The 21,262-nt window shown below is 43.7% G+C and overlaps 1 protein-coding gene across 1 annotated transcript in view; it reads left to right on the top strand.

Annotated features, from left to right (window-relative positions):
- Positions 1-21,262, top strand: part of CDHR3 (cadherin related family member 3) — a 74,883-nt gene that overhangs the window by 37,554 nt on the left and 16,067 nt on the right. Inside the window, exons 9-15 of the mRNA XM_077807864.1 lie at positions 3,049-3,217; positions 5,284-5,383; positions 5,531-5,629; positions 9,246-9,472; positions 14,302-14,473; positions 16,579-16,823; positions 20,178-20,359. Coding sequence (XP_077663990.1) covers positions 3,049-3,217; positions 5,284-5,383; positions 5,531-5,629; positions 9,246-9,472; positions 14,302-14,473; positions 16,579-16,823; positions 20,178-20,359 — 1,194 coding nt within the window. The remainder of the gene's footprint in view (positions 1-3,048; positions 3,218-5,283; positions 5,384-5,530; positions 5,630-9,245; positions 9,473-14,301; positions 14,474-16,578; positions 16,824-20,177; positions 20,360-21,262) is intronic.

Below are 21,262 nucleotides of genomic sequence, written 5' to 3'. Positions count from 1 at the left end.
TTCCTTTGTCTGCTATCTTCATGTTCCTGGCCTGCGAACTCTTCAGGGCATAGACCACTCTGCCATTATACACAGTTGGTGTGCAGTTGCAAGCACTATCAATTACCATCAGTCCTGCTATTTTCTGCTGGACGAGTATCATTCATACTGTATGTGTGTGGTAAGGGGGGATGGGGGGATTGTGACATGAAGGATTTAGAATCTTTCACAGTTCATGGGGCTGATCATGGTGTTATTCTATCTTTGTGCTGTTGTCAATAGAGCTGGGAGAAATTTTTCACACTGTTTATTTGCCCCCCTCCCATGCAACTTTAGTCAACATGAAACTATTCACGAATTGGACAGGAGTTTTCCAGTTTTAATAAACAAAGAATGGAGGGAGGGGGAGAACAGGATTGACAAGAAGGCTTTGGCACCATTCAAAAAACTGCTGTAGGAGGAGGAAGCTCCCTTTTAATCTTTAGCCCAGTGATTAGGGTACTCATTGAGATATGGGACCAACCGCCCCCCCCCCCCCCCAGCCACTGAAATTTTTCAGTTTGATACAAACTGCATTTTATTCAACAATTTTTCAGAACTACCAGGAAACCGAAAAGTCAGTTATTCACACAGCTCCAGTTGTAAGGCTCATTGGATGTATTTTTTGTCAAATCTTTTCAATTCACATTTAAAAGACCCAGTTCTGTAACCCGTCTATTTGTGAAACTCCAGAGAGGGTCAATGGGATCTGTGATTGAACAAGAACTACAGAGTTGGATCCCAGGGCCTGGTTCTGATCTCATGTCCAGTTTTATATCAGTCTAACTCAATTGACTTCAGAGGAGTCACCCTTGAATTAAATTGGTGTAACTGAGAGCAGAGTTGAGCCCTAAGCACTTTGTTTTTAAAAAACTGCAATACAGTTTTAATAAAAACAAAACAAAACAAAAAAAACCCAGAATCAGAGTGATAGGCAAGAAACTCACTTTAAACCAGTCACTTCTGATTAGATTGAACTCCTAGATATTTATTCATTATTCAGGAAATGAGAGAAGAGCTCTCTAATTAAAGCATATTGAAAAAACCAGAATAGCATTAAGTGAGATGGGAAATCAGCCCAGCAAAATTAGTTTAGTGACAGGAAAGTGTTTCTCTCTAAATTGAGAAATTATTAAATTGATCTGAACAATTTACTTTAGGTTCCAAGGATGGCACAAAGCACCCAATTAGGAAGAAAGCCTGTAGTAATGAAGAATCTCCTTCTCCTGTGTTTTTAAGCATCATGATCCTTAACCTGTAGCTCTTTGGGATATTTTTCATTGATTCTAAGGCCAGAAGCGACTCATTTGATCATCTAGTCCAACCTCCTACATAACACGGGCCATAGAACTTTCCTTAAAATAATTCCTGTTTGAACTAGAGCAGGTCCTTTAGAAAAACATCCAGTCTTGATTTTAAAATTGTCAGTGATGAAGAATCCACCATGACCCTTGGTAAACTACTCCAATGGTTAATTACTTTGACTGTTAAAAAATTATACCTTATTTTCAGTCTGAATTTGTCTAACTTCAACTTCCAGCCATTGCATTGAAGAACCTATTATCAAATATTTATTCCCCATGTAAGTACGTACTTACCACGCCATCAAGTCATCCTTAACCTTCTCTTTGTTACCCTAAATAGATTGAGCTCCTAGCATTTATCACTGTAATGTTTTCTAATCCTTTTGTCATTCACATGTCTTTACTCTGCACCCTCCCCAATTTATCAACATCCTTCTTGAATTGTGGACACCAGAACTGGACACCATGTTCAGTAGTGGTCAAAGCAGTGCCAAATATGGAGGTTCATCCTATTCCTCGTCAAGATTCCCCTATTTGTGCATCCAAGGATCACATTAACTCTTTTAGCCATAGCATTACACTGGGAGCTCATGTTCAGTTATTATCTGCCATAACCCCAAAGTTTTTTCAAGGTCCCTGCTTCTCAGGATAGAACCCCACATCCTGTAAATAAATCCCCAGGAGTCTATGTCTCAGACAAAGCACAAGCTATTCCCAACTTGCCTGACATATACAAGGCTGCTCAAGGAGTACTGAGTGAAATGACTGGAGTGGTCATGATTCCATCCCATCCCTGCAAGCAACAAGGAAGTAGGGAGATGGAGGAGATACTGTGGGAAATAGAACCGCAGAAAGCTGCAAAATAATTCTGGATCGGGTTCTTGACATTGCATTATAATATGGGTATCAGAGCCTTTCATCAATAGAAGATGGGATTGTCAAGATGACAACCATTAGAACAGAACATCTGGAACTCATTCCAACTTTGTTTGTCTACTATTCCATTCATGGAGGAAATAACTGTTCAGTTCTGCAAATCTGATGTGATGAATGAGAATTGCTTTGATTGAGGTATATCAGATTCAGCTGACAGATCATGGGTTATTGTAAGTAGTTTAGTTGGAAATATATCACACGCTGTTCAAAGATAAAGAATAAAAACTAATTTCAGTGTTTGAAAGTAACCGTATGCCTTCATAGGCCCTGATACAACAAAGCACAAAAACATATACTTTAAACATGCAAGTAGTCTAATTGATTTTGGTCCCACACCAACTTCAATGGGACTACTCACATGAGTAAAATTAAGCGTATACTTAAGTATTTTGTTCAGCGAAGAAAAACCCAGGCCAAGTATCAATTAAGGGGCAAATGAAGTAGCATGTCTCAGCATGTAGATAGAGTACTGAAATGCAGATTTTTAAAAGATACTCATTTGAAATTAGAGGTGGATTAAACTGAGATCCTGATGCTGGTTCCAAAGTTAAGGGGTGTTCTGAGCATTTGGTTTGGGTTCTGTCTAAGGGTTTTGGTTCAGCCCATTAGAGAGAGAAAGGGGTTAGCCACAAAATACAGAACAGATTCCAGTTCTGCTCCTAAAGTTTGGGGTGTTGGAATCTGGGATTTTGGTTTGAAAAGTATGTGGAAGTCAATATGCAGTACACTTCAAAAGCTGTTCAGAGGAATGTTGTAAAGAGGCATGATGGGAAACATTTCTTTTTGACAGACTTGAGGTATCTGAAACAGCCACCACTGGGACACTCTTCCTTGACCTACGAGATCACTGCCAGGATATAGATGTTGAACCACCAAATAATGAATTTAACTTCACTGGACTGTCCGGACTTGGAAGTAACAAATTTACACTGAATCCCTCTGGCTCTGGAAAAATTGTGGTTAGTTAATTGTTTTGTTTTAGGAAGTCTCAATTAAGATGGCAGTTTCTTAAATCTAATTAAGGTGTCTTCTAATACTCTACATTCATTATCCTTTCAGGAAAAATTGTTATTCACATTGGGCTAGGGTGAAGTCTATTGAAACTGTTGATGAAATGCACTCATGATATTGTGTGTGTGTGTGTGTGTGTGTGTGTGAGAATGTTCTTTATGGAGTCTAGAGATCATGATGCACAATTGCTCTTTATTCTAAAATCTGAAAGAATGGTTAAAACTGGAGAAAAAAAAACAAAGCCATAGACTTGTTTGAAATCTCCTTTCTAAGCAGTGTGGGGGCACATAGGAATGAGTTTCAAAGCACTATATTGACATTGATTGTTTAACATTGATATGGAAGTATAACACAAGCAACCAGGGGCAGGTCTCAGCAATTTAAACAGTGCCAGACTAATCCCAATTCACACAAGTGTTTGTAAAATACTATATGAGATCTTGGCTATTCAGAAGAAAGATTGACATACCATAGAAATTGTAGAGCTACCTGATCACTCTTGTTACAGTGTGTATGGTAACACCCACTGTTTCACGTTCTCTGTGTATATAAAGTCTCTAAGGTGCCACAAGTCCTCCTTTTCTTTTTGCGGATACAGACTAACATGGCTGCGACTCTGAAACCTTTGAAGGTGGTCAGTTCATACAAATGCACGTTGGGATTTGCACTTGTTTATTTCACATGACAGAACAATGGATTCCTTGTGCTGATATCAGTCAGATCTGCAGTTACAAGAACTCTATCCCATTGCTTGGCATGTGTAATGTTGGTTGTTTTGTGGATAAAAACTGCAGATACACAAACCAGCAAGCACCTAGATATACCATTCAAAAGAGGAGAACATTGCAGAAGCATGATGGATGTTGATGTACAGCAAACTACTTCCTCATCTACAAGGCTAAGAAACATTTGCATGACAACACAGGAATTTATGGTCCTAATCTCCTCTGCTCACCCTGGCTGTATAATGTAACATGCTGGCTAACTGTGCCATTTCCCCTCCATTGGCTATTTCATAGAGGATAAGAGCCTACTACTGCTACCGGCTGAAGGAGTTACTATTTTAACTCAAATGGTAGAGACTTGAGCTTTAGTGCTGACAACCCCAGTATGGGTGCTACAAAGGATGGCACAATGCAAGAGACTGGGTTTTAATTCCCCATTTGGGCAACCACTTTGTAACAACTCTCCTCAGGGATTATCATCAGTGACTGAACCTGAGACCTTAAGCACAGGCCTACACCCCATGATCTAAAGCAGGGGTTCTCACCCTTTTTCTTTCTGAGGCTCCTCCAACATGCTATATAAACTCCATGGCCAACCTATGCCACAGCAACTGTTTTTCAGCATATCCAGTAGATTAAAAACCAGGGCCGGCATTAGGGGGTAGCAAGCAGGGCAATTGCCTGGGGCCCTGCAAAGCTAAATTGCTTGGGCTTTGACTTCAGCCCTGCACGGTGGGGCTTGGGCTTTGGCTTTCTGCTCTGGGTCCCAGGGAGCCTAATGCCAGCCTTACTCTCTGGTTTATTTTGGAGGACCCCCTGAAACTTGCTCATGGTCCCCCCCAGGAGGCCCCAGGCCCCTCGTTCAGAACTTCTGATCGAAGGGATCAACATTGTTAAGTGGTGGTGGTGGTAGTAGTAGTAGGCTTTTTTCCTCTTTATGGCCCAACCATGAGATAAGGGACTTGTTACACTTAGCCAGCAGGTTACACACACTTTGAACTCAAAAGATAAAAAGATCAAGACTTTCAGCTACATATAACACAGGCCACCTACAACTTTAGCTAAAGGAGAATGAATCTTCTTGGCTGTAGTGAAGTTAGGAATTACAGCTAGCCACCAGAGAGTGTATTCAGTCCTGTAATTTATTAATTGCTTGTATAATTCAAAGAGGGCAGTGATATATGTACTTAGCCAGCACATGGACAGAACACTGGAAATCATCATTTGCTTGGTGTGTGCTGTGACTTTATGTAACAAGGTATAAATACAGTTTCCTTTTTTTAATCTAGTTGATTGGAGGTCTGGATTTCGAAAATCCAGATAATCTAGCAGTTGAGGAATACACTTTGACAGCTGTGGTGCAAGATATTGCCCAGCCTTACTATACTAGCAAGTATCCCTTTTATTCTTCTTTGAGATTTTTTTCCTATGCTGTTACTGCATAGAAGAAGGAATGTTATTCAAAATATGTTTATGTTCAACAGATGTTTTCATAGCCATACTTAACCATTAGTTAATCTTCCATTATGTTTCCAGATAATATCTACATTTACATCAAAATAATTCCAGTGAATGAATTCTTCCCAGGCTTCAATAACCCATCATATGTATTCAATGTTTCAGAAATTACCCGAGGTAAAGTAAGTAAAGGCTGTCCTACAGGTGTAAGGTTGTTACAGTGTAAAATAATCATCTTGGAGCAAAAATATATTAGTTTGTATTACAATAGTGCCTCAAAGCCCCAGCCAAGATCAGGACCCCACTGCATAACCTCAAAGTACAGGGTTTACATTGTAAATAGACAAAACAGGCAAAGGGTGGGAGAAAGGAAGTATTTTTATGTCCCCTTTAACAAATCGGGGAGAGAGATTAAGTGACTTGCCAAAGGTTACATAGCAATTCTGTGGTAGAACCAAGAACTGAATACACCTCTCTTGGGCAAGATCCTCACTCCCACTCTGGCCACTTTACACTACGTAAAAGAGCATAAATGGATCCAAAGAGCCTTGGTTCAGCTAAGGGATGATTCCCTTGTCTCTGGCACTGTGAATGACAGCCATAAAACTGCCTTCTGAGGACCCCTTGAAGCCTCTGTTGTAGTGGGTGTGTCACCATGCCCCTGAATCCCAGGGCAATACTTTAAGCATAAGACTATCCACTCCTGCCTAGTAGAGTGGTGTATACAAGGAAACAGAGTTAGACTTGCACTCGCTTGGGGGTGGGGGAAAACGCATTTGTTGTGAGGAACCTACTTTTGCAATAGAAAAAATCTGCAGGTTAAACAATTTGGCAAAAACCTTTCAAGCATGAGTTTTTCCACTCATGCTGTTGAGAAGTTTTTGCACATCTTTTACATGGCCTGCCTCAGCCTCCCCTGTGGCTGCCCACTGCCTTTTCCACTTCTCCCAGCTCCCCAGACCTTCCAGCTTCCTCTCTGCTCTAACACCACCTTTTGTTCTGCAGTTATTCCTAAGCAACTTCTTTGCAGCGTTAGCAGTGTTTTTTTCCTCTGTGTAGGGTGCCTGCCACCTGTGTGTTTACAATGTCCCTTACCTGCAGCTGCATTTAACTCAAGCTTTTAAAATCTTTTTACTTGGAGTGTACGGTAATTGAGAGGAACAGACAGAATTCCATCAGGAATTTGGGGGATTTTTTGGAAGGAGGGGGTAAAAGATGGACGTTACAGTCTTTTGCAGGCATTTTCACTGGGTTTAAAGGGCCAGGTTTTTTCTAGTTCACACAGCACAGTTTCATTAGCCAATTTGCACTGGCTGTGGAACTTTTCTATTATAAGATGTCATTAAACCAAGCTTAAATTGGAGGCAGCAAAAACGTAAAAGTGAAAACTCACCCCCAAAACAGAAGCAATAGTCTTTATTAAAATCCACTCTTCTACCACGCACTGTAGTGGTTCCCTCCCTCCCCACCACCATATTGAATTTTAAAAAATGACCCACATATTGGGACTGTGAAACCTGATATTTTTTCTAACAGCATTGAGACACACATTACTCATCAGCTAAATATACAGTAAAGCAGAACGGTAGCTCACCACCAGCGTACCCCCTCCTAGCTGAGCTTGTGCAGCAGGGTCTTCTCTTCTGGTATCCCCTACTGACAGCTGCTCCAGGCTGGGAAGGAGTTGATGAGAGTCTGTGGGCTCTGTCAGCCCTCTGCTGTTACATCTGTGAGAGTTGCCAAGCCAGGAGGGAGGAGTTAAAAGAGGAAAGAGCTCTGAAGGAGATGTGGACCTCTCAAGGAAGGCCTGGTCTACTTCTTGTGACTCAGATCAGTTACAAGGAACAAAGCAAATTGAAAGGTCCCTATCTACCCTGGGAGACTCTGGTATCTAGGAGGCTCTGGATAGGCCCTGGGTACCGGCCCTGGGTACCAGCCCAGGCTTCCTCCAGGCAGCTTCTAGGTTTCCTCTGGTCTCAACCAGGCCTTCCTTTAAGGGCCTAGCACAAGAGATCCATTCCTTCTCCTGGTCAGCCACTACTGAGCTGGGCTTTTCCTCTTTGACTCCTCCCTTCAAGCTTGACACCTCTGGCAGGTTTTAATGGGTGGGGCTGACTGAGCTCACAGGCTGTCATTAACCTCTTCCCAGCCAGAGAGGGGGTCATATCATCTGAAGATGGCCACAACTGTAGGTAGACAAAAGACAATGCACAGAACCATCACTTGAAAGAAGTATGGCAGGCCTACAGCAAAATTGCAAGATATGACTGGGCCTGCAATACCTACCAAATCCTGGCCTGCGTTCAGGGGGGAATGTGTTGAGGCTGCTTCTGAAACTCTACAAGCTTTGTGTGGTTTGAAAGTACCTGTTTGAGCTCAGCGATGCTTTTCAAGCAAAACAGCAGAACAAAGGATGGTGTAATGGTAAGGCACTGGACTGGGACTCAGGAGATGTGGATTCAATTCCTGTCTCCTCAGAAGAGGAGGACTTTCTGGTGGCTTGGCAGGCTAGTATTCCCTGTCAGTATGGCTTCTGAAGGAGCTAAAATGTCAAGTTGCTGATGGGAATCAAGGAGAGCAGAGACATAGCGTGGAGGCATAGGTCCCCATGTAGAGGGCCAGGGCCCTGATCTTCAGCTGTTTCCCCTAGATTCATGCAGCTATCAGGAATGCTTTGGTTTTGAGAGATCTGTTAGTTCCATAGTGTAGGGGTGAGGCTAGGCATCATACACTGCCTCTCTGTATGCACAATATGGGGAACCTCATGGAGTTTCCTGTCTTGCATGTGTTTTCCTCCTCCCACTTGTGTGATTCAGACCTTTGTAATGTAATCATTTAAATAAATCTCTGAAACACATGTGTGACTATAAACCTCTGTGTCCATCCCAGAGTTTTGCTGGATTCTGCAGAATGCTTATAGGAGTTAAACAAGTGTTAATGTAAACCTTTAAATGCTGTTGCTTTAAAAACCCTTTGTAAAACAGCACACATTTTTGGAGAAAATACAGATGTGGGCTCTAACAGGATTCTGGGGATGGGGTAGTGCTGGCAGAAAGCATGCTGGCTGTCACACCAACTAGGAGCTAGCAATCTGCAGCAGGGCTGGAATTCACAGAGCCAGGAGGAGAAATAAATGAAATGCTAATGGCCTCAGTGACAACAGCTCCTCAACCTCCCTCCCTGCTTCACTTTGGGCATTTAGCCTATAGTTCATAAGAAGCTGGTTATTTAAATATGCATTTAGGGTGAAATTAACTCCTACACAGAAGTCATTCTAGCATCACATATGAAAAATCATATATATGGGGAAACTGACAGCCAAAATATGGGAAACTTTTGGATTTCTTCCCCCTCCTCTTTTTTTTTTTTTTTTGTGGGGGGGAGCAGGGGTTGGTTTAAAAAAAAAAGAAAAAACAAATATTGAGGGCTTGTTTATACTGAGAAGTTAATTCAGATTAAGGTAGTGTATGAACTTCAAGCACAGCATCTATTCCTGATTAAGTCCTGGTGTGGACACACTCATACCAGAATAAGAATACCTTTGGAAATGGATTAAGCTAATTTGGAATAAGGGACTATTATTCTGGAACAACAACAGCCACACCAGGAGTTAATCTGGAATGACTATTCTGGAATAACTACTTGTGTAGACAAGTCCTAAATTAGAGTTACAATAAAATCTGCCTACATCATTTGAACTAAGAAACTCACTTAGGAGGAGCCTTATAGTCTGTACATTTCATTTTGTATGTAATTTTTTTAAACGTTAAGATAACATGACTCTTCTTTTCAGCTGGATCCAGCATTGGAAAAGTGAGTGCAACAGACAAGGATTTACCGTTTACTGGAATCACATATTCCATTGTAGCTGGAGGAGGTACCCTTTCTTACACAAATATATTTTGGATCGACCCAAATGAAGGAAATCTGGAGATTATAGCTACACTAGACTATGAAACAACACAGAAGTACATTCTCACAGTGCAAGCTTCTGACGCAGAGAAGCTTGCTACAGTGTCCGTGAGTAAAACTATACTACTTTTGCAAATGTCACCCCCACCTGAGGCAAAATTTAGCCTATGTCCACGGTCATCCCAAGACCTATGCACCACTCGACTCCCACTGAAGTGATATTAAGGCTGTGGGCCGGCTCTCTACACAGAGCTGAATTTCACACAAAGGGAGGATACAGTGGGAGTGAGCAGGGAGTCCTGGCATTAAAAAACAAAAACAAAACAAAAACATTTTTATTTGTTGTTTTTTCCTTTAAACACTTTCTTTTATCTGCCTGTTATTCATCCTTGATATTTTTGGTGGGCAGCGAGAGAGCTTTCTGTGTATCCACAAAGGCCGTAAAGTGCATGCCTACACTTACAGCAGCACGTTGAGAACAGATACTGCACACCCAGCTAGCACGGGTATAAATAGCTGTGTAGACAGTGAGGCACAGCTTAAGTGAGGGGAGTAGAGTGCCCAGCACTCCTGATATCTAGGCTATACACCCTACATGGCCAAGCAAAGCCTCTCATGTCTACACTGCTATTTTTAGCAGCATAGTGTCCTGTTGTCTCCCCGCTGCAGGAGCCTTTCCCCACCACAGTGAAAGGCTGCAGCAGTGGGGAAAGGCTCCAGCAGTTTCCTGCTGCCAGTGCCTCTCTCTGCTGTCTCCCACCTTCCAGAGCCATTCCTGGATGCAGTGAAAAACTCTGGCAGTGGGGAGCTGCTGGAGCCTTTCCTCACTGCTGGAGCCTTTCACTGCCACATGTGGCTACACAGCACAGTGACAAGTATGGATGCAGCCTGCCTGTCACTGTGGCGTATACCTTCATGTGTAATACCTGTATTGTCAGGGCCGGTCCTTAGGATTTATTTCAGAGTAGCAGCCATGTTAGTCTGTATCCGTAAAAAGAAAAGGAGGACTTGTGGCACCTTAGAGACTAATAAATTTATTTGAGCATAAGCTTTCGTGAGCTACAGCCCACTTCACTACATGCATCCAATGAAGTGAACTGTAGCTCATGAAAGCTTATGCTCAAATAAATTTATTAGTCTCTAAGGTGCCACAAGTCCTCCTTTTCTTCTTAGGATTTATGGGGCCCTACATAGTATTATTAAACTGGTGCCCCTATGCCCAATTGCAGCCTGAGCTTGCAGCCCGGCAGTGGGAGGTGGGGGCGGGACGAGACAGCAAAGGATAACAAGACGGTGGCGGAGAATCACAGTTCCCCACAGAGACCCCCGTATCCTCTCCCTCACGCAGGATGGACATGCAGAAGGTACCTAATTAAAAGCGCTAAATTTGGGAATAAAAAATGTCAGTCACAGGTTTTTTGATAGGCCCTGAAGTTTGTCAGACATTTATTTGCAAAATCTTTGTAGTAAGGGTGAGTCAGCTGTCTTGCTGAATACAACATTATTACGAAATACATGATGCAGCTCTTCTGCGTTTTACATTTTCTTAATCCGTATTTCTAAGATGATTTTATATTTTAAATGTACTCTTAAGCCTTCGTAAAGTAATCGTTCTAGATTAAAATAATGTCTTTGTTTCAGTGAGTTAAATATGTAGTAAATTAATCAGTCACAAAGGTTTAGGGTGTTCATAACAATGTTCATTGCTTTTAGAAAAAGGGAACACTAATTTACTTTGTGTGATCTCCATAACAATAGACAATGTTTATGAAATTTCACCAACTTTTTTTTTTAAAGTTTCCAAAGATTTTAGGCATAACAAAGGATTTTATATCTTACTAAGGTTTTGTTGGAGGGTTCTCTTAAAACTAGTTCATTAGATAGTCAGAAGTAAAGAAAACTGGACAAAGAGTTTCCCTATCTGGAAGGAAAGGGGTGTTCTGCCTTTAAGGGCTCTCTTCAATTGGAGGGGGCAGGTGTGAAGGGAGAAAGGGAAAGACAGAGACTTTCCAAGCAAGTTTTTTTTTACTTTAGTAATTAAAATGTGTATTTTAGATAAGGGTGGTCTTTTGAAGGATTTATTTAAAAAACTATATGTCTGAAGAGCCAAGTGTTTAAGGCGAAAGATGATTGTGCATCTAAAAATCTATGCAAGGATTTTTTAGAGATGTGATTTTATAATCTTCACCAACTCACTAATGAAATATTTTAAAGCAAATTTTAAACTAAGGTCCTGTAGACTGACATGTTCTGACTAAATATTACAGCAATGCACAACTGTTTTTGTCAGTAAATTCAGAAACTGGCAGTATATACCTGGGGTTTGGCAAATGCCTGTTAAATGACTTCATTACCCCTTGAATGGCTCTTTAATAGTTTCAGCGTTGTGCTAATAGGTCTGGCAGGCTGGAGGCTTTTTCACTTTTAAATACTAAAAGTGAAAGGAGTACTTGTGGCACCTTAGAGACTAACCAATTTATTTGAGCATAAGCTTTCGTGAGCTACAGCTCACTTCATCAGATGCATACTGTGGAAAGTATAGAAGATCTTTTTATACACACAAAGCATGAAAAAATGGGTGTTTACCACTACAAAAGGTTTTCTCTCCCCCCACCCCACCCCAGATTGATAGAGCCAGAAGAGTTCCCAGAAGTCGCCTACTACAGGACAGGCCTAACAAGAAAATAACAGAACGCCACTAGCCGTCACCTTCAGCCCCCAACTAAAACTGCTCCAACGCATTATTAAGGATCTACAACCTATCCTGAAGGATGACCCAACACTCTCACAAATCTTGGGAGACAGGCCAGTCCTTGCTTACAGACAGCCCGCCAGCCTGAAACAAATACTCACCAGCAACCACATACCACAAAACAGAACCACTAACCCAGGAACCTATCCTTGCAACAAAGCCCGTTGCCAACTGTGGCCACATATCTATTCAGGGGACACCATCACAGGGCCTAATAACATCAGCCACACTATCAGAGGCTCGTTCACCTGCACATCCGCCGATGTGATATATGCCATCATGTGCCAGCAATGCCCCTCTGCCATGTACATTGGTCAAACTGGACAGTATCTACGTAAAAGAATAAATGGACACAAATCAGATGTCAAGAATTATAACATTCAGAAACCAGTCAGAGAACACTTCAATCTCTCTGGTCACGTGATTACAGACATGAAAGTTGCGATATTACAACAAAAAAACTTCAAAACCAGACTCCAGGGAGAGACTGTTGAATTGGAATTCATTTGCAAATTGGATACAATTAACTTAGGTTATCTTGCATAATGACTTAGCCACTCCCAGTCTCTATTCAAGCCTATTTCCCCTCATGTCCGCCCCCCCCCCCCCGACGTTCTTGTTTAAACCCTGGATTTGTGCTGGAAATGGCCCACCTTGATTATCATACACATTGTAAGGAGAGTGATCACTTTAGATAAGCTATTACCAGCAGAAGAGTGGGGTGGGGGGAGAGAAAACCTTTTGTAGTGGTAAACACCCATTTTTTCATGCTTTGTGTGTATAAAAAGATCTTCTATACTTTCCACAGTATGCATCCGATGAAGTGAGCTGTAGCTCACGAAAGCTTATGCTCAAATAAATTGGTTAGTCTCTAAGGTGCCACAAGTACTCCTTTTCTTTTTGCGAATACAGACTAACACGGCTGTTACTCTGAAACCTTTTAAATACTAGATCCCCTCCCGAGGAAGACTCACCAGGCTGCAGCAGCCAGCTGTGGGAGCCTGCAGAAAGAGTCAGAACAGGGATAGGAAAGCCAGGGAGGTGGACACAAAGACCCAGTGGTGCCCCAAATTTTCAGGTGCCTTACGCAGCTGCGTATGTTGTGTATGCCTAAGGATGGCCCTGTGTACTGTACACACTGCTTTAAGTGTATACATAAACTTACATTCACTCCTTATATGTTTCAGAGAACACCAAACTTCTGTGCATATAAACTCTTTCCTTCAGTGGTTAACATCTCTCTTTACCCCATTTTTGCATTACATTTGATTTTGCTATTCAAAAAAATTGTATTATCTCCAAGAATTTAGACCCAATTTTCCATTCCAGCCAATAACTGCTTGGTGAAGGAACAAGGAGTGTTGGGGGGAGAATGTTTACCTTCTCACTGCCCCTCATCTCCACATGGGGAAGGGTAGATCTACATGAGAAGGGCTCCCTTCATGCATGGAACAGTCATAGGATCATAGAAGATTAGGGTTGGAAGAGACCTCAGGAAGGGAGGGCCAGCACGTCCCTTGGCCCGTGCTGCTTCCCGCAGCCCCCATTGGCCTGGAGCGAACCAGGAGCGGCCAGTGGGAGCCACGATCGGCCGAACCTGCAGACGCGGCAGGTAAACAAATCGGTCCGGCCTGCCAGGGGCTTTCCCTGAACAAGCGGTGGACCAGCTTTGAGAACCACTGATCTAGTCCAACCCCCTGCTCAAAGCAGGACCAACCCCAACTAAATCATCCCAGCCAGGGCTTTGTCAAACCAGGCCTTAAAACCTCAGTCGCTGAATTATTATTAAATGTCAGGAAGCTTAATTAACATTTGTGAAGCACTTTGAGAACCTTGACTGGCTAGATCTAATAAGTGTAAAGTATTATTTTCCATTCTGACTATGACATACTTTAGGCAATTCAAAAAAATCAGAAGTTCCACATAAAAGAAAGTTCAATGTTAGAACATAATTGCCTTAATGAATCTGAGTTCTAAAGAAACATCGGTCACAACATGAGTTCATAATCTCTTGAACTTTAACATGTCCAAGGCAAAAACTAAATTAATGGACCTTCCCTGCCACTCTTGTTTAACTACTGTCAATAAAAAGAATGAAGAACAAATCCTACCAGCTACTAGAGCTGGTAATATTCTGGCACAGCATACTGGAAGAATCTCACCTGATCAGATGGCTCTCTTTCAGGTAACCATCAATGTTCTTGAAGTAAATGATGAAAAACCAGTTTGTTCAGCCAATACCTATTCATTGGCAATCCCTGTAGACCTAGCTGTTGGGACCAACATTGAGAGTTTCAGGATAGAGTGTGTTGATCGCGATTCTAGTCCCAGATCTTTCCGGTACTTCATTAATTCAGGTACTGCACTTGTTTGACTCTTGAATGTCATTGTTACATGCCTGGTGCATGGGGAAAATGCTTGGATATAGACAGTCCATTTGATTTTGTGAACAAAAAAGTCTAGTACATGTTACATGCTAATGCTGATATTGGCTAGGGTTTAATAAGATGGTGATAGACAGGCACTTTAGAAATAACTTAAAGATTAGCTAGTGAGAGCTTCCATTTAAATTAATGGCAAAACTCACATTGACTCACTGGAGCCAGCCAGACTGCTACTCCTCTTGTACACAGGGACAAGTTGTACTTTCAATTATAACAGGTACACTGGAAAAACCCCAGTGGACTTAATGAAGTTCCAGGATTTCAGATTTCTATCAGTGTAACAGAGTGGAATTTGGGGCACTGCTCCAAACTGCTCGACAAAACTTGTGTCCTAACTCCATGCTGTACTCATTAAAATCCCTTTGTAAGAACGTGTGCTTGGACACAAAAATCAATTATAAGCCAGGTGCTGAGACATTTGGTGTTGCCTCATTTCACAAAAAGGGAGCCATTTGAACTTAGGAAAAACTTCTGCTTTTGAGGCAGTAGCTGAGAATGGGGTAATGATTAAACAGGTGATGCAGACAAATATCTTAAGCAGAGAGGGTGAGAGCCTCACCCCCACTCCAGTCCCTTTATACAACATAAAAGGCTCAGAGTAGCATAAAGGGGCTCTAAAAGCCCTGGTCCTGGCCATGGGAGGGGTCTCCTGGTGCAGGCTCTGAGGAAAGAATGGTAAGGCTATCTTCCGAGGACAAAGCCTTGTATAGGGGACATGCAGGGGACGAAGCTGGGAGCGAAAGAGGCATGTCAATTGGTGGGTCTCCACAGATACAAGGCAGTGCTGAGACCCATAGTGCAGCCATAGGGATGCTGCTTAAGGCCTGGGCTACACTAGAAAATGAGATCAGCAGAACTACGTCACTCAGGAGTGTGAAAAATCCACAAACCTGAGTGGCGTAGTTAAGACAACCTATGTCCCCATGTAGACAGCGCTAAACCACCTCTCAGGGAAGTGGATTAGCTATGCTGATGGAAGAATCCCTCCCATCAGCGTAGGTAGTGTCTATGCTGAAGTGCTACAGTGGTGCAGTTATGCTGTTGTAATGTTTTAAGTGTAGACAAGCCCTAAATTAAGCCGGTGACCCAGAACAGCCCAGGATTGGGAGGGCACAAAAAGATGTCTTAAAGCCACCTCAGGAAGTCATCTAGTCCAACACCCTACAGGACCAACCCCATCTAAATCATCCCATTGTCAAGCTGGGCCTTAAAAACCTCTAAGGATGGAGATTCCACCACCTCCGTAGGCAACCAATTCCAGTGCTTCACCACTCTCCTAGTGAAATAGTTTTTCCTAATATCCAGCCTAGACCTCCCTCACTGCAACTTGAGACCATTACTCCTTGTTCTGTCATCTGTCACCACTGAGAACAGCCTAGCTCCATCTCTTTGGAAACCCCCTTTCAGGTCGTTGAAGGCTGCTATCAAATCCTCCCCTTCCCCCTACTCTTCTCTTCTGCAGACTAAATAAGCCCAGTTCCCTTAGCCTCTCCTCATAAGTCTTGTGCCCTAGCTCCCTAATCATTCTCATTGCCCTCTGCTGGACTCTCTCCAATTTGTCCACATCCTTTCTGTAATGGGGGGCCCAAAACTGGACTCAGCACTCCAGATGTGGCCTCCCCAGCGCCGAATAGAGGGGAATAATCACTTCCCTCGATCTTCTGGCAGTGCTCCTACTAATGCAGCCCAATATGCCGTTAGCCTTCTTGGTTACAAGGGCACACTGTTGACTCATATCCAGCTTCTCATCCCCTGTAATCCCCAGGTCCTTTTCTGCAGAACTGCCACTTAGCCAGTTGGTCCCCAGCCTGTAGCGGTGCCTGGGATTCTTCCATCCTAAGTGCAGGACTCTGCACTTGTCCTTGTTGAACCTCATCAGATTTCTTTTGGCCCAAACCTCTAATTTGTCTAGGTCACTCTGGACCCTATCCCTACCCTCCAGCATATCTACCTCTCCTCCCAGTTTAGTGTCATCCGCGAACTTAGTTTTATGTGGATTTTTTTGCTTCTACTTTTAGGTAACGTGAATAATCATTTCACTTTTTCACCAAGTGCTGGCTCCAACATCTCTCAGTTGATTCTTGCATCTAGATTTGACTATGACAGTGGTTTGGATAGAATCTGGGACTACAGACTGCGCGTCTATATAACAGATGACAATTTGCTGTCAAGTTCGAACAGAGCTACAGCCCTCATCGAAACTGGGACAGTGACATTAAGCATCAAAGTTATCCCAAACCCAACTACTACCATCACTACTACAGTAAGTTCACTGAAATTCTGAATCTTCAACTTAATTCTGTGGCTGTTGCATGGGGGATCTGTGTGGGACAATTAAAACAACGGAGGGTAAGTGCACTCAAAAGAACACAAGAATTACTGTGGGCCCAATCCTAAGCAAGGGTAAGCGTCTTCCACTTACAGTGAAGTCAGTGGGAGACAGGGAGCTCAGTGTCTTGCAGGATTGGACCCATATACAAACCCATAATGTTTATTTAACTTTCTACAACAAAAAAGGCACCTACCCAAAGGTCCAGGTACCCTGCCATCACCTAAGATCATAGCCAATACAAGAAAGCATCCCAAAGCCTATCCCCTTGTCAAAATATCAAGCCATAATAAAATAATTGATTAAAAATACCCCATTCTGCAACATACTCTACATGCCATCCCCTCTAACTCCCACTCTCCCTGAAAGCCTGAGAAAACAGATGGGCCCTGCCTGAGCCTTCGAGCCTACCATGGGGAGACTGTTAGAGCAGACAATTGAGAAGTTATAGACGTTGGCAGCTGCATTGATAAGGAGAGAGCAGGCGTTAACCTTTGCCTGGGATATTAACTTTTCTTCATGCATTTCTCAGAGACTGGTTTTTGGTTCCTAGCTATACACTGCTTTGGCTGACTCACACATCTGTATGTTTCTCTAATGATGGAATACACAAATTAATTAATACACAGATTAATCTTTGTGTGTGAAGATCGAAAAAAGGTAGCACAAAACTAGCTTTCAAACAGCCAGAAGGGATATTTCTCCATCACTTGGGTCACCCAAATATTACACCCAGTGACTGTCTACACCTCTCGCATATCCCACTCACCCTCATCCAATGTTTCTTCTGTTTCAAACACACAAAGTTGCAAAGAAACGCTAAGTGTGGGATGGAGCCTTTGGTCAATGCCCTACATATGCAGTGGGAGTTTAGCCACTGGGCCCATGGGGCCCAGGCCAACTGGGGGGCCCTGGCTTCAGCCACCTGGCGGGTGGGGCGGGGGAAGCCCTGCCCAGCATCCCCAACCCCATCCCTGACAGAAGCTACAGGATAGGGGAAGCCCACCCCCAGGTCCTCAGACTGCGTCCCTGGTAGAAGCTGCGGGACAGGGGAAACCCCACAGCACCCCCCCACACCTTGACCCTGTCCCTGGCAGAAGCCGCGGGATGGAGGAAAACCCTGCAGTGCCCCACCCCCATCCCGGCAGAAGCCAGGGACAGGGGAAGCCCCCTCAGTACCCTGACCCCATCTCTGGAAGAAGTCACGGGACGGCAGGGGGAGCACCTGTGCCTGACCCCGCTCTCCGGCAGAAACACCAGGCGAGAGAAGCCCCAGCACCCCGACCCTGTTCCCCCCCCAGAAGCATGGGAGGTGATAGGGGAAGCCCCAGCACCCAGACCCCTACTGCGCTCCTCGGAGCTCTCACTCCCTGCTGCAGCCTGGGGCTGTGTCACAGGGACAGAGCTTCTCCCATCTTGGGGCCACCGTGGGGGCGGGGCAGAAAAGAGCAAATGGGTTGTGGGACTGGCGGAATGGGGGGGACCCTGGGTGGAACAGGGGTGTGGTCCCAGGGAAGGGGCAAAAAAGGGTGGGGCTGCGGGTGGGGCTGCAGACAGAAGGGATGCCTAGGGGCCCCCTCACTTACTCTGGCCCAGGGAAACCTTAATCCACCTTTGTATATATGGGATGGTCCATAGCTGAGCCACCTCAGGAAGAACTGTGGTTCAGAGTCACAATTCTTTCCCTGTCTCCATCATTTCCCTCAGAGGAAGGCAATTTGTGCCAGCACTTTACCAGATGCAGTTTGCTTCTGTCATCCTGCGCCATGTCAGCTCTACTGGCTGGTGTTTTAAAAAAGAGGGGTGTGCAGCCACGGGTCTCCCCCATTCTTCACCCCTCTCTGCCCCCCTGCTTGCTGGCATCAGTCCCTACTCTCCCCAGCGCACCTGAACCAAGATGTGGGGAGGTTGCAGAGGGTGGACGAGGGAGTGGAATCTTACATGCTGTGCCCTTAGTAAACCCACAGATGAGCCAAGTAGACACAGGCCTGGATCAGAAACCCAGAATCTCACACATGGAATGTTTGAAATCACAAGAGCTTTGCTTTGAAAATGCCTGGATCCAAACTTCCTAACTGACTCCTATCTCTAGTAATATACAAAAATACCCTGTAGTGAATGAGTTAAGATTTCCACACCCACCAAACTATAGAAATCAGATGTTAAACTGCTTACCGGTACTTACTCTCTACCCCTTCTCCCACAGCCACACACTTTACTATTACCACAAACTACCACGCACCACAGATCACCTATCACAACCCCAATTCTGCTTCCCTCACGCTACTAGCCTCCCAGCAATAAGGAATAGCCAGAAACCCTGATGAATTTAGTGCAGAAAGCAATCAAAAATTTAATGAAAACTATATAGGAAACTCAAAGGCAATGAAAATGAATAGTGTAAAATTTCACACAGAAAGGACTCCGCAGTAGAGAAAAAACAATAATTTATGCTCCATGTTATGCCCGTTTCAAAATACAACCTTAACAATGGATCTGTTAACTCCTTAATAATGGGCCAAATCAAAACTCTGTTTCTGAATACCTCTCATTTGGGGGGACCTCTGATATAGCTCACAACTTTGTGTTTAGGCTTTTTTCTAGAGCCAAGGAAGGTCACATGAGAATTTGGGGTTTCACCTATTTTTATGTAATGTATTGTAACAGTATTCCTACTACATTGGCATTGAACTGCATACAATGGTAGTGCTTTAAAACTTTCCAGTTTTGCCTTAGATAACTAGAAACTATTACCTCAACACTGGGCAGCATTTCCTGTACTTCCATATACTAAGATAGTGAGGTAGAAAGTTCTCGTTGTCTAAGGGTATATCTTCACTGCAGTCGGGAGATGGGATTGCAGCATGGGTAAACATACCTGAGCTAGCTTTGATCTAGCTAGATCAAACCTAGCTCAAGTAACAATCTCAGTGGAGGAGGCAGCAGTCCAAGATAGGCTACCTTCTTGAGTACCACTCCGCCCAGGACTCTGGGTACATATTTAAATGGCTAGGGGCTGTGCCACCATCCCTGCTGCTGCAGCCACACTGATATTGTTACTCAAGCTAGCTTCAAGGTTAGCTAGGATATGCCTACACATGCTGCAGTCACACCTCCTGAGTGCAGTGTAGACATACCCTAAGGCAATCCAAAGTTTTTAAACACACGTATGCATGTTTTACTATAAAATACAGGAGCACAATCAGAAACATACTTTCTACACTAGTTGTCAACAAAATTCAGTTTGCAGCATTTAAGAACCTTTTCTGTTTTATTTTTTTTTCAAAGCCTGCCATTACACTTCTTATCAGAACAGAAAATATTTATTCTGAATCAGCTTGGTATGTGCCGTTCCTCATTTCTGTTGGCAGCATGCTACTGCTTGGACTGCTTGGATACCTATCCTTCCTGCTGGCAAAATATATCCGTACCTACTGTCCACCAAAACCCAAAGCAAATAAAAGAGCACTGTAAGTAACCAAAAAAAAGAACATAAACACTAGTTTCCTTGAGAAATAGTGAGTTTGTTATTACTATTGAGAAATACCCACTACTTATAAAGACAACTTGAAACTCTGAGAATTAATGGAATTTATACTTTGAATATTTTAGAGCAATGTGTCATTTGCTGTAATAAACTTTAATAGTTGTTGGAATAAGATGTTGATTCTTTAAAGAGATAGTCAAATCAAAAAGACATAGAAACCCTTGGTGGATTTACTGATACTTTAGCAAATGCTTTAGCTGAACATCACTAGCAGAAATAATAATAATCGTAATTACTAAATGTTTATTGTTACCACCAGAAGTCCCAATCAGGATCATGGCCCAATTGTGCTCAAATCTTTCAGAATGAGAGATAGCCTAAGTTATGTTTTAGTCATGGGTACTTTTAGTAAAAGTCACGGACAGGTCTTGGGCAGTAAACAAAAATTCACGGCCCGTGACCTGTCTGTGACTTGTACTATTACCCAAAACTAAAACTTGGCCTGGGGCCTGTGGGTGCTTGGGGTGGGGGTGGGGAGTCTGGGGGTGCTGCGGGTGCTGGCCCTTGACCTGTGCTGGTGCTGGGGGGGGGGGGGGGGGGCGGGTGCTGGCACGCAGCCCGGGACCCGTGCTGGTGCTGGGGGGGAGGGAGGGAGGTTTGGCAGTTGGCAGGGCTGATAGGGTCCCTACCTGGCTCCCCATGTCCCTGCAGCTCCTAGAGGCCAGGGGGTCACCGCGCACTACCCCTGCCGAGCTTTGGATCTGTAGCTCCCATTGGCCAGGAACCGCAACCAATGGGAACTGCGGGGGTGGTGCCTGCAAGCAGGGACAGCGCACAGAGCCCCCTGGCCCTTCCGCCTTAGTCAGGAGTTGCAGGGTCATCCCAG

The sequence above is a fragment of the Eretmochelys imbricata genome, chromosome 1 (assembly GCF_965152235.1).
Source record: "Eretmochelys imbricata isolate rEreImb1 chromosome 1, rEreImb1.hap1, whole genome shotgun sequence".
In the NCBI taxonomy this organism is placed as follows: Eukaryota; Metazoa; Chordata; order Testudines; family Cheloniidae; genus Eretmochelys; species Eretmochelys imbricata.
Note: the sequence above shows the minus strand (reverse complement) of the source record. Positions and strands in the feature narration are given on the sequence as shown.